We start from the raw sequence: 13,181 nt of genomic DNA, 5'->3' as shown, positions 1-13,181 counted from the left end.
CCAAAGTCAAATGGAGAGTAGGCACTGCTTCCAAGAAAGCCATCTCTATAAGGCCGGGACGTTCTGGGGCCCAGAAGGTCATTGAGTGGCTTCATTTAAAGCAGGACAACTCTAACACTTGGGTTTTTAAGCCACACTACAGAAAAGCTGAGAGGGCTTCCCTTTGACATGAGAATGTTGTAGTGCGAGTATATATACATATGAATATATATATATATACACTTTTTGGCGGGGGGTAAACTTTGTTGTTTTATTGTTCAGTTGCTAAACCATGTCTGACTCTTTGCAACCGCATGGACTGTAGCCTGCCAGGCTCCTCTGTCCGTGGGATTTCCCAGGCAAGAATACTGGAGTGGGTTGCCATTTCCTTCTTCAGGGGATCTTCCCCACCCAGGGATCGAACCAGCATCTCCTCTACTGGCAGGTGGATTCTTTACCATTGAGACACCCGGAAAGCCCTGTAGGAGGACTGGGTGATAGCCTATATGCCTGCTTCTGGGAAAAGTGAAAGTGAAGTCGCTCAGCCGTGTCCAACTCTTTACGACCCCATGGACTGTAGCCTACCAGGCTCCTCTGTCCATGGGATTTTCCAGGCAACACTGGAGTGGGCTGCCATTTCCCTCTCCAGATCTCCCCGACCCAGGGACTGAACCTGGTCTCCCGCACTGCAGGCAGATACTTCACTGTCCGAACCCCCAGGGGCTCACACAGCTAATGCCCCTGCAGGGCTTTTTCCGTCACTGATTTCCCAGCGCCCGGCACCGACCACGAGGGACTTCCCTGGTGGTCTAGCAGTTAAGACTCCGAGCTTCCACTGCAGGGGGTATGAGTTCGACCCCTGGTTGGGGAACTAAGATGCCAAATACCTCAAGATACAGCAAAAAAACAAACAAATAAAAACTAACCCTGAAACTGGGGAAACACTCTGACCAAGCAGTAGGAACACAAACAAAACTGGCAGCGTTCCCGCCCTCACTCCAATCCTCTGCTGCCCCTCCAGAAGGCCAACTCCAGCGGTCTCTGCACCTCTAATTATGGAGTAACTTATGGGATGGCCACCGTGCACTCAGTGAGCCTTGCCTTAAAGAGGCTCACGATCTAAAGGGGGAGTAAGTGGGAAATAAGACAACCTAGACTAACAGTGGCTTGAAGCCTGATGAATCTCAAGTGTTAGTGGAACGCTGAAGCCCCAGCTTCATGAGAGTGAATTTTGAACTTTTCGAAGAACTGCTGTTTGCAGGACTCTCGGTTCAGACTTCCGGGGCAGCTACCTAGTACTTTCAAGTTAGTGGGGAAGAAAATGGGATCCCTCTCCAAAGAGATGCATCTAGTGAGGGAGCTGCTACCAGCATGGGTTCTTTCGCCATCACACTTCTGCAGTGTCATCTGATACCAGTTCTCATCGCTCAAGCACAGTTCTGTCCTGAAGCTTGTTTTTTCATTACAGAACCAGAGGGACTGGCTTTCCAGAGAAAGAGTTTTCAGGATGTGGAGGCACAGAGGGGTCAGTCCAGACTGCCTCTGTGGCCACGCCTCTGAGAGGGGGGGTACTTTTAGGATCGGGGGGTAGCATGGAAAGGGGTACCTGCAGGAAAAATAAGTGTTGCGTGATCTCCTGAACCAGCTCTTCCTCGGCATTCTCGGGATAAAATTTGGCCAGGAAGTGAAAGGTGACCGGCTCTTCCTTTGAGACATCGTGATCCAGCACCTGTGGGATCACGGAGCGAAAAGAAAACAAGCTGGGTTGGCCCCTCTCCCTCCCGGGGCCACCATCAAAGAACCTTCTGCAGGGAGTGTATAAACATCCTTCTCCCTTCTAAATTCATCACATTCCCCAAGGGTTGTGATTCTACAGTTTGAAGCATTCACAGAGCCACCTATAACAGGAGGTGATGTTCACTCACATGGCGTCTCTAAACCAAATGAATCGATTCCCCCAAGTGGCGAGTGGAGCTAAGAATATTAAGGCACCAATGTTTTCAAGGCTGCAGAGATAGCTAACAACTAGAAACTTATAACCTGAGGGTCTTGGGCACCATCCTTTACGGTCGGCCGAAGGTTCTTTAATTTTCTCAAGTCATGGAAGCTTCCTTTACTGTTTGGTCTGGCTGCCTACCTCCAGCATTTAAGTCCACGGTGGAATGGAGCTTCGAGATGACAAACTAGATCTCTGTCGAATCATCTCATCATTAACTGAGCAACAAGAGGTGAAACCTGTCCATCGGGGCAACCCTGTGTTTCAAGGAACCTCTAGAGGGGCCCCCATGAACTACTTGAGCACGGCCAGTAAACCATGCGGCCTTTAATCTTCTAACAATTCCATCCACCCACTGGAAAGCTTGAGCCATCTGCTCTCCAGAATGAATTTCATCTCAGGACATAAACATGCCATGTGACAGGCTACAAGGCTCCATTAACATGTGTCATGATTTATTTCTTTTGAGCAGCAGGCTCCACGGCTCCTGAGGCCCCCCAGTCTAATATCCATTTGGCCGACGCTCAGGTACGACTGCAAATTTACTTTGCCGAGAGCCATAAAATGATACCGGTGGTTCTGCTGCCTTTGGTGGGTAACCTTCCAGGCTCCTGCCCAAATTCCTGGCCTCGGTGCCTGAGAAATTAAAAATAAACCTGATCGGGGACGTTCATGATCGTTGGGAATTTCCACGTGAAATTTATAACTGGCAGCCATCCCAATGTGAAGAGCCGGATTTACGTACGTAAACACAATTTGAACACTTGGGTTCAGCGTCAAGCTGGTGAAAGACAGAAGGCCTGCACTGTTTATCATCCCAAGTAGTAGATAATAAGATGGGGTAGGCAATTGAAAGCGGTAATCTGCAGTAAGAATTCGACACTGACTCACTCTGCGATTCGGGGGTCTTTTAGGAGTTACTGACAAATACGTATGGCCCTGCTCTCAGCATCTCCGCAGTTAGGTAGGCAGGTAAGTAGGTGACAGTGTCTCTGTGCGCATATAAGAACCCACGCAGAGGGCAGTTCCCCGAGGCAATATCCATTTCTGAGCCACATTAGAACTGCTGGGAGCCCAGACTCCTCCACCAGGCCTCAGATGCCCCAGGAAACACGAGAACAAAAGAGACATTCTTCTTTCACCGTGGGGACCAGGCACTCTTTATGCCTTAGATCATGGTAATGAGTAAATTGAGTTGGGCCATGGTGTTTCTCAAAAAGACTCGAAAAAAATTCCCTAAAGAACATGAGCCCTGAGAAAATCTTTCAAAGACATAAATTGTGGGGAAAAAAATAAAAGATAATACAATAGTAATTTTTATTCACAAAGCCTGACTCCTGGCTCAGGCTACTGAACGGCATAAAGCCTGGAGCAACCAGGTGACATCCGATGACAAACGAAGAAGCCAGGAATGGTGGCAGGTCAGTCCTGGGGGATTCTTCGGGCCTGGAGAGCAGAGGAGGGGCCTCCCCAGACCCACGTCCCACGTGACTTCCTCTGCGACCCGCCCCCCTCTCTACTGTGCACCCATAATGTTCCATGATGAGCAACAAGCTAGACACACACCCAGGGGAAATTTGGGGCCCACGCCAGCCCCACTAGTGTCATCAGGGTCCAGGCCCACCTTCTTGTCCATCTTGAGCCAGGCCACGGTGTCCTTGATTGTGTACTGCAGGCCGAAGAACCAGGTTTCGCGAAGCCCCAGGGTCCGGCACACCAAGTCAAACAGGTCCTTCCCCTTCCACTTCATCTGCAAGGGAAGAAACCCACAGGGGAAGCTGGCTGAGCCTGAGTTGCAGTCCACTCACAGGAAAAACTCTTTCCTCTGTGCCCCCCGCTCTCAGGTTCTGAAAGGTGGGGAACGACGCTGAGATGGCTGATGAGCACAGAATTCCTAAATAATTGTGAAGCTTCCTACACAAAACCATGAGTGGGAAAATACCAATTAGAACTTAATGGCTTAATCGCTGCAAAGCATACACAATACCTCCCTTGGACAGTTCCTTTCAGATCTTAATATCCCCAAAGCTGCTAATTTTGGAAAGCTGGTAAATAGCATCCGCATTTAGGAGAGTCGAGCTTCTCCAGTTAACCCAGGGTGAGCTCCCAGGGACATCCATTTCCTCGAGATTTTACTGTCGATCTCTTTAATAACGACTCTGCCCTTTGATAGAAGGCTAGCTTTTTAAAACGTAAAGACGAGTTTTACTAGCTATTTTTAAAAGCAATATAGGGGAGGAAGTTATAATCAAAGTCACAAATCAGGAGGAAAAGGCACCATCAGAGACCAGCCAGCAAAACCACAGTCTCCCCCCGTAACGATGTGTAACGGAGGCTGGAGGGGAAGGGGTCCCACCTATAGTCACACAGCAATTTCACAGGAAACCCAGGGGACAAAACAGACAGGAATACACTGCCGTGTGCTAATTCTACAGCGTCCCCTTCAGAAGGACCTGAAGCAATGGCTGCTAAACCCTTTTTCTCTGCTCTTCAATCTTATGGCTGGAAAAGCAGGTTCAATATCATAATAGGGGAAGAGAATGCCCAGCAGCTTAGTAAATGTTGCCACCTTGTGGCTCTCCAGTTATATCACCCAGGATGCTCCCACATTACTCCTTAGCAGCCCATCGCCCAGACCCCAGCAGCCCCCAAGTATCAGGTGGACATTCGAATGGACACCCAGGTACACGGATGAGCGTAAGCCATACCACAGAGACCACGGTCACAGATGGTGGATTCAAATACTACGAGGTCACCAAACATCAGAAGAGCAAGGACACCAGCCTTCAGAGGGCTGTCTGTTCTTCTCCTGCCCTCATGAGAGAAATCTCCACCCAAGGTCCCAGCACATTCCAGATGTATGATGAAAAAGCACTGGGGAAAATTTCGGGTTCAGAGACTTCTTATAAAAGAAGGAAAAAAAGGAAAAAACAAGCAAGACCTCTAAGATTCGACTCGTTTCTGCTAAGACCTGACTCTACAGAGGGCTTTTCAAGCAGGATTTTTCTATTTTTAATGTGTGTGAGCGGACAGTGTGTTCCCTACGAGGAACTCAACGGGGAAGCCCATCCTGGCCTGTTCCGTCAACATCAACAAAGCAAAGGAGCAGCCTACATGGAAGGACACCAAAGGCTGCAGCACAGGGCCTTTCCTGGTGGTCCAGTGGTTAAGAATCAACCTTGAAATGCAGGGGATGTGGGTTCGAGCCCTGGTCCGGGAACTAAGATCCCACATGCCACAGAGCAACTGAGCCCATCGCCATAACAAAAGATCCCACTTGCCGCAAATACGAGCTGATAAGGGGTGGAGATTCGGGTTGGCTTCTGTCCCTCACGGGGGCCGTTTCTCCAAATGTCCCTCTAACTCTGCCCCTGTCCCACCTCTGGGACCTCAGTGGGGCCCCAGCGCCATCCGAGAGGTGGAGGTCTTTACTAGTAATGCTTGTTGGCACATCTGTGTCCCAGCCTGACTCCAGGACAAAGGGCTTTTTAATTCACGGCAGGTTTTTCTAATTCCTACCAGCAGACTTCACCGAAGAAATGTTATTTTGGAAAACTAGGAGCTTCAGAACGCCGATGATCCTCTTGTCTCTATTTTAAGCCGGCATATAGTATATAAATTATAAATGACTACCTTGCTACCAGATAATGTAACGCTTAAGAGCAGACATTAACTTGGAGAAGTGAAACACCCAGCAGCCCAGAAGATCAAGGTAAAGGCTCCCCATCCGCCATAACTCACGGCCGCGGCAGGGAGGGCTCTGGCAGGCAGGGGCTGTCTGCTGGGAGGTGTGCGGTGCGTCCTAATTCCCGAGAGGATGCTGACTGGATTTCCTGACTTGGGTGCTTAAATTCTCAAACACAATCTCCTATCAAGGCAGTTTTCCTGTATTCCTTTCTACCTCTTTGTTTCCGAAATGCAAAACTATCTCTGTTGAACGCAGAGACTGCCTTTGTTCCCATGGGGCTTGCAATGAAGTGTGTGTGTGTGGGGAGGGGTGATTCTCACACCGACTCAATGCCTGTCTTGGATTTTCAACTTCGACTCTAAGAACTGTAGGATGTCAAATGGAAACGAGTCTGAGTCATTAATTACCTACTGCAGACCTGTCCCCTTCTTGTATAAATAAGGAGACCTTCCTTGGCAGCCTGCTACAGCAGACACTGGCCGTTTTCTTGATGGTCTAAGGTAGGCAACCCCTCCCCCCGCCGCCGCCCCATCACCTCTTTTTCTTCTCTGTGGGGTTTCCTTTTGGCTTTCTATCAACACTCCCCAGCCATCTTTTCCAGTAAGTGACTGGGGTCTTAACACTCTTCTCCCACCTTAAAATAAAACCTGTTCTTGGAAGGGCCCGATATTATTCCTTTATAGCTCAAGGTAAATTAAAGTCTCTGCTTCCTCTTATCTAATCTTTTTTTTTTTTGGCTGCACCACGCGGCTCATGGTTTCTCAGCTCTTGGACCTGGGATTGAACCTAGGCCATGGCAGCGAAAGCCCAGAATCCTAACCTAACTAGGCCACCAGCGAACCCCCTGTCCTCTGAGCTGATCTTTCAGCAGGCACCACAGAGCACATTCTATGTGTCCAACAACATTAGACACGCGAAATGCTGGAGGCATGTTCCCCACCAGAGACGCAAGCAGGGACCCACGTGGGGAAAAGCTTTAAAGAACAGAGGAGAATTAGTTAAAGGAGAAAAGGAGATACATCTTAAAACAAACAAATGTCCTGATCTCTACAAAGAAATGCAGGTCATTTGGCAGAAGTGAGACAAGACAGCCTGAACTTGCGGGGGTGTAGAGGGGACCACCCAAAGACCTTCAGGCAGACGGATAATAGGATCGGACCTGCATTCTAGAATGCACACTGACAACATGGTGGAGAACGGGTTGGAGCAAGTGTGAGTCTCTCAGTCGTGTCTGACTCTTTTCAGACCCCATAGACTATAGCCCAGCAGGCTCCTCTGTCCATGGGATTCTCCAAGCAAGAACATTGGAGTGGATGGCCATTCCCTTCTCTGGGGGATCTTCCCGAACCAGGGAATCGAACCTGGGTTTCCTGCATTGCAGGCAGAGTCTTTACTGTCTGAGCCACCAGGGAAGCCCAGAGGAGACTGGAATCAAGAAAGCCAGAAGGGAGGACAACTCCCACCTAGAGGAAGGCAAGTGGGAAGGAGAGGAAGGCTGAGAACTGGAGAAGCATTGAGAGAAACACCTGAATTTCTGGGTTTGAGCATCAGGTGGTTCCAGGAAAGGAGGGCTGGAAGATGGGAGAAGCAGGAGCAGCCAATTTTGAGCGAAACAGATGAGTAATTAAGTTCTAGACAAAGTAAGCTCAACTAAGGTGCCCGAGGAAACCAGGTAGAGGTGTCCTAAATACATCTGATTTTGTCTCTGCTCTATTTATAAAATAAAGTGTTCTATTCTTAAGTCATTAAGAGTTTCTCTTGGGTTACACCTAACCTCCAGCGTGCTGTTACCTACATGAGGTTGCACTTTTCAACCTGCCTTCCCCCAAAGTTGGCGGGCGGCCTGCTCAGTCCTCCTAATGTGGGTTTCTACTTCTTCACAGACAAGAATCATTGCTCACAGTTGCTCCCAGCGGTTCTCAGGACACCCTGCAGAAGGGAGGTCTTGGGTTGTGATGGGGTGTCCTTGGACTCGCCAGCACGTGGCCACACCTGCCCCTGTTTCTGTTGCCAGTCCACAGAGCCGGTGGGTGCCTCGGAACAGGAGCGACCAGGTCACCTCTCCACTCCCCACGGCGCCCACCGAGTGTGTACACAAGACGCGGCAAATGATGGCTGTGCAACAGAACACACTTGGCCACTTTAAAAACCTTTGGCTCCAAAAAAAATGAAAAGCCCTTGACTCTGCACTTCTCTGGTGGTTAAGACGCCATGCTCCTAAGGCAGTGGACATGGGTTTGATCCCTGGTTGGGGAACTAAGATCCCACATGCCCTATGGCGTGGCCAAAAATACCCTTGAGGCTCAAAAGTGTAAAGCAAAAATGAACTCCTGTTCATCCACTCCTTCAACAAACATTTAGAGAACACACGTTGTGTCCAAGCACCAGATGAGGTACAGGAGGTTAACGGGGAACAGAAGACAGTCTCCGCTCTCAGAGAACAGGCCCGGAGCGGGAACCTGGCAGGACCGGGTGATCAGTCCTCTCAGCCCGCACACAGGTCAGCTTCCGGTGTGGCTGTCAGTGCTACCGCACCGTGAGGGCCCATGACAGCGCCATCGGGGGCAGGAAGGGACCCTCCACCTGGGAGAGCTGAGGAACTGCATCTGAGCAGGTGGAAAAGGGAAGCCAAGGGAGGACCCGACTTGGGGAAGGAGGAGTGAGCAGGGAAGTGCGTGACAGGCAGAGGGAAGGGCATATGCGAAGGTCTAGGGGCCAAACAGCTTAGATGGTCCTTGCAGGAAATGGCAGTGTTGCAGTTCAGCGTGGCTGGGGAACACTTGCGATGCCATGCTTTCAACCACCGTCTAAAACCAGTTCTTCAGGGACTTCCCTGGTGGGCCAGTGGTGAAGACTTCCCCTTCCAGTGCAGAGGGTATGGGTTTGATCCCTGGTTGGGAGGGTAAGATCCCACATGGCTCGAGGCCGAAAAATTGGAACATGATGTTGTAACATAAGTAATATTGTCACAAATTCGATGAAGACTTTAATAAATAAACGAACCAATTCTTTGTCACCTAACCCTGCCTGTCTCGTGAACCACAGAAAGTTATCCGAGGGGCTGTTATCTGCTTTCTCCCTGAATGGGAACCTGACTCATACCCATTCTTCATGCACAGGAGAGAAATTAAACCATTACATAAGATGGATGCCTCTGGAGATTCGAGCTTAATTCCTTCCAGGAACCAGCCTCCAAGGCAGAGAGAAGCCATGGTTATCTGACCTCGGTATGAATCTCTTCGCTGCCACCGTGTGACCTTCGGCAAGTTATTGGGCTTCCTTGTGCTCTGCAATGGGGATAATGAACAGAACCTGTCTTAGCAGATTGATCTCAGGAGTAAGCGCACTGATACATTTTAAAAGCCTGAGAAGGCGCCGCAGTAAATACTCAATCAAAGGGGGTGATTACTCATTCTAACCCCGCCTCTTCTCCTTACATTCGCAAGTGGCATCGTTTAAAGCCTCCCAGTCGTGTTCCACTCCATGGGTGATGGATGGCGGATCAGGAAGGGCACCATCAATTCTCATCACGCTAACCACGCCATCACTCACTTGACAAACATTTATTGAGCACCCACTACGTCCTCGTCACTGCGCTGGGCCCTGGGGATGAATGAGGGATCCGGGACAAGACGCTGTCCCTGCTCACGGCTGACGGGGAAGACAGGTGGATGGAGGAAAGTGCACCCTGGCAAATGCTCATAGAACAGAGGACTGGGCGGGGGGGGGACACAGCTCAGGCCTGGGGGTCTGATGGGGAGAGAGGGGCCCCCCGGGGGAGATGCTGGGTCTGAGCTGGGTCTCCAAAGCCAGGTGGTAGTTGGTCCTCTGATACAGGAATGGGGCAGGGGGGTCATGCCAGCCGGAGGGAACAGCACGTCTGTGGCTCGGGTCCAAGCTGTTGCAAAGGGAAGGAATGTTCTCTGCGCTCTTCTGGTGTCTGAGAGGCAGCATGGCTATCCTGTCTGCAGTACTGAATGTTCAGTGCAGTACTGAGCACGCGGCTGCAGCCCCGCCCACCTGTGACGGCTCACACCCTCCTCGGCCCACCAGGGCCTGGGTCGTTCGCCACTGTTTCCCAGCCTCCCCCCAGCAAGACCTGCCAGGTCTCTAAGGAGCCACGACCAGTTGGGTGAGTCTCTTGTTTATTCATTTATTTTAATATTTATTTGGCTGCAGCACGCAAACTCTTAGTTATGGCATGTAGGGTCTAGCTCTCCAGCCAGGGATCAACCCGGGCCCCCTGCCGTGGGAGTGCCAAGTCTTAGCCACTGGGCCATCAGGGAAGTCCCTTATTATTATTTTCTATTAAAACATTTCCTCTTCTGACACCTGCTAGAACATAAGTCACTCAGGCTTTGCACTTACAGACCCTTCTTTTGGGAGGGTTTGCCATTTTTCCCAAACAGATTGCCAGAAAGAGAACAGCTCCTTGGGCTGATGGATGGATTTGCTTGAATCCATCTCTTCCTCCCGAAGGGACGTGTCCCACTGCCTCCCCTCAGCCCAGGGAAGAGGAGGCAGGGGCTCACTTGCAGAAAGAAGAGGGGTGGTGGAGGGAGTGAGAAAGGCCATTTGTGGGAAGGAGCAGGGCTCTGGACTCATCCTTCAGGTGCCCGTGGTGCGCAGGGCAGCTGGCAGGGAGCCAGGGCGCCCGGTGCGTCATGCTGCGTCCTGGCTGCGTGCTCACATTACTTTAACGGACTGCAGTGCTATTTCCCAGATCCACCCTGCACCTCCATCAGAGATGGATGTGTATGAACTTTATAAACAGGACTAAGTGCTGTCAGCTTGTTATTTTTGGTAGGGGCTGAATTTATGAGCTCTACCCAGAGTGAAGTGCTTGTCATTTATCAACCTCGAATGGTTTAAGGAAATAGCGCTAAGCACTTACGGCTCCGTGGCGGAGGACGTAGGGAGTGCAGCACTTCTCCCGCTCTGGGAAGCAACTGGCACCAATAACCTACGGGGCTGATCCGGGTCTGTTAACTGGGGAAAAGTTAATACAAATCCACGACCTCTTCTTACAACGGGCCAAGTTTAGACTCACAGTCCTGAAACGATCACTTGGTTTCTGGGCTTTGGTAGACATGGAGCCGTCTTTCTTCCACTGTGCTCTTTAATCCCTTGTGCTTGCTGGAGACAACCACGCAGGGTGCGTGGAAAGCCAGACAAGACACAGGAAGAGGCCACAGACAGAAAAGGGCAAACTTTCCCGAAGAAACAGAACTGAGTCTGACTGCCGTGGGTGAGATGTCTGAGAATTAGAAGACACTTCAGCTTTACAGAAAAGACTCAAGCCTGGAGAAGCTGGCAGAGAGGTCTCATAGATGTCAGGGGACAGGGTGATCAGCCACCCAAGGGAGGCTATTTGACTGGCTGTCTACTCCACAGAAGATGACAGAGAACCAAGGGACCTGGCATTCACTTATCAGGGTTTCTCCTAATTGGCTCACAAGCTGCCCTAGCATTTGCTGTAAAAGCTGTCAAAAGGTCGGATCCTTTACAGACAGAGCAACAGAAGGAACGGCACCTCCCAGGGCTCAGGACACGTGTGGCATGTTTGCCATAGTTTCGGGAACACAGAGCCAGAAGGGCTGTGACCTCTCGCAATGCTCATCCCTAACTGACCTCTGCAGCCACGGCTGCCCTACAAGAACTGATTCAGAGAATAGTTGACAATTTAAGGTGTTGCCGTACCAGATCCAAACCGAAGTACGACTTTTATTTGACTGTTTTGAACAAACAAACAAACAAACAGATGCCAGGGACTTCCCTGCTGGTCTAGTGGTTAAGACTCTGAGCTCCCAGTGCAGAGGGCTTGGGTTCGATCCCTGGTCAGGGAACTAGGTCCCACACGCTGCAACCAAGAGTTCGCATGGAGCAACTAGGACCCAGCACCGCCAAATAAATATGAAAAAAGCCCAACACCTCCATTTAGCAGATGTACACAGTGGGAAGAGTTATAAAGATGGTTTTGCTGCACAGTAGTGAATAATGAATTCCATTAAAATCTATTCTGGTTTGCAGACTTCCCTGGTGGTCTAGTGGTTAAGACTCCATGCTCTCAATGCAGAGGGCATAGGTTTAATCTCTGGTCAGGGAACCAAGACCCCACATGCCATATGGTCTGGCAAAACAAACAAACAAAAACAAACCACCAGGCTTATGTCTCATGTCTGTGTTCCCTATCGTGGTGAAGACACATCACTCCCCCTTTGCCCTGAGATGTCTCAAAAAACACTTGATTTTTAAACAGGTGATTTTGACCAACTGTAGGCTAATGTGTTTTGAACAGATCTAAGCTGGGCTTCCCTAGTGGCTCAGTGGTAAAGAATCCACAGGCCAGTGCAGGAGACTCAAGAGACCTGGGTTCAGTCCCTGGGTCAGGAAGATCCCCTGGAGGAAGAAATAGCAACCCACTCCAGTATTCTTGCCTGGGAAATCCCATGGACAGAGGAGCCTGGCAGGCTACAGTACGCGGTGTCACAAAAGAGTCAGACATGACTTAGTGACTAAACAACAACGACAAGGCTAGGCTAGGCTAAGCTATGATTCCCTAGGCTACGTTAATTAAATGCATCCTCAACTATGATATTTCCCACTTGTTCAGTCACTGAGTCACGTCTGAGTCTTTGCAATCCCATGGACTATAGCTTGCCAAATTCGTTTGTCCTCCACTATCTCCCAGAGTTTGCTGAAATTCATGTCCTTTGAGTTAGAGATGCTATCTAACCATCCCATCCTCTGCTGTCCCCTTCTCCTTTTGCATTCCATCTTTCTAAGCAGCAGGGTCTTTTCCAATGAGTTGGCTAGGACATACCACTCCTACTCAGCCATTATTTCTGAGGGAAAAGGGGAAACAGGATTTTAGCCAAAAAAGAATCGTATCTCTCTGCTCCACACCAATCATGACTCCCAAATCCCTTATCTTGATCTGAGCAAAATTACACAAACCTGAAACCGCCCTGATGCAAAACAAACATTTCAGCTGCAATCTTGCCCTGTCAGTTTCTGCCATAATCAACCACAGCAAGTAATCTTCCTCTCCCGGTCCTCTGATCATTGCTGTTAATATGCCCAATCTATCTAAATTATTGGTTTCAAGGCTCTCCACCAATTACCTCCTCTCTCTTCCAACCAACTGCCTCGCCTTGTGACAAGGCAGCCCGTGTCCTCCCAGCTCAGCACAACCATATGCTTCCATTTTCTCACAGTCAGACCTTTCTCAGGTCCCTTCCTTATCTCATCATCTTCTTCCCCAGCATATAACACCAGACACGTGAGTTAATATGCACTTTTGTTGTTTTAGTCGCGAAGTTGTGTCCGACTCTTTTGAGAACGTGTAGACTATAGCCCACCATGCTCCTCTGTCCGTGGTGTGAAAAAAAAAAAAAGAATACTGGGATGGGTTGCCATTTCCTTCTCGAGGGTATCTTCCTGGATCAGGGATGGAACCTGTGTCTCCTACATTGCAGGTGGATTCTTTACCACTAAGCCACTTGGGAAACCCTGGTG

The 13,181-nt window shown here is 49.8% G+C and overlaps 1 protein-coding gene across 4 annotated transcripts in view; it reads right to left on the bottom strand.

The window, feature by feature from the left end:
• The window catches only part of NF2 (NF2, moesin-ezrin-radixin like (MERLIN) tumor suppressor), a 70,920-nt gene that overhangs the window by 43,775 nt on the left and 13,964 nt on the right, over positions 1 to 13,181 (bottom strand). For all 4 annotated transcript variants that reach the window (XM_052654881.1, XM_052654882.1, XM_052654883.1 and 1 more), the window contains exons 2-3: positions 3,600 to 3,725; positions 1,586 to 1,708 (exon numbers count right to left, since the gene is read on the bottom strand). In XM_052654881.1, the coding sequence (XP_052510841.1) occupies positions 1,586 to 1,708; positions 3,600 to 3,725 (249 nt within the window). The remainder of the gene's footprint in view (positions 1 to 1,585; positions 1,709 to 3,599; positions 3,726 to 13,181) is intronic.

Source organism: Budorcas taxicolor, chromosome 17 (assembly GCF_023091745.1).
Source record: "Budorcas taxicolor isolate Tak-1 chromosome 17, Takin1.1, whole genome shotgun sequence".
Classification (NCBI taxonomy): domain Eukaryota; kingdom Metazoa; phylum Chordata; class Mammalia; order Artiodactyla; family Bovidae; genus Budorcas; species Budorcas taxicolor.
Note: the sequence above shows the minus strand (reverse complement) of the source record. Positions and strands in the feature narration are given on the sequence as shown.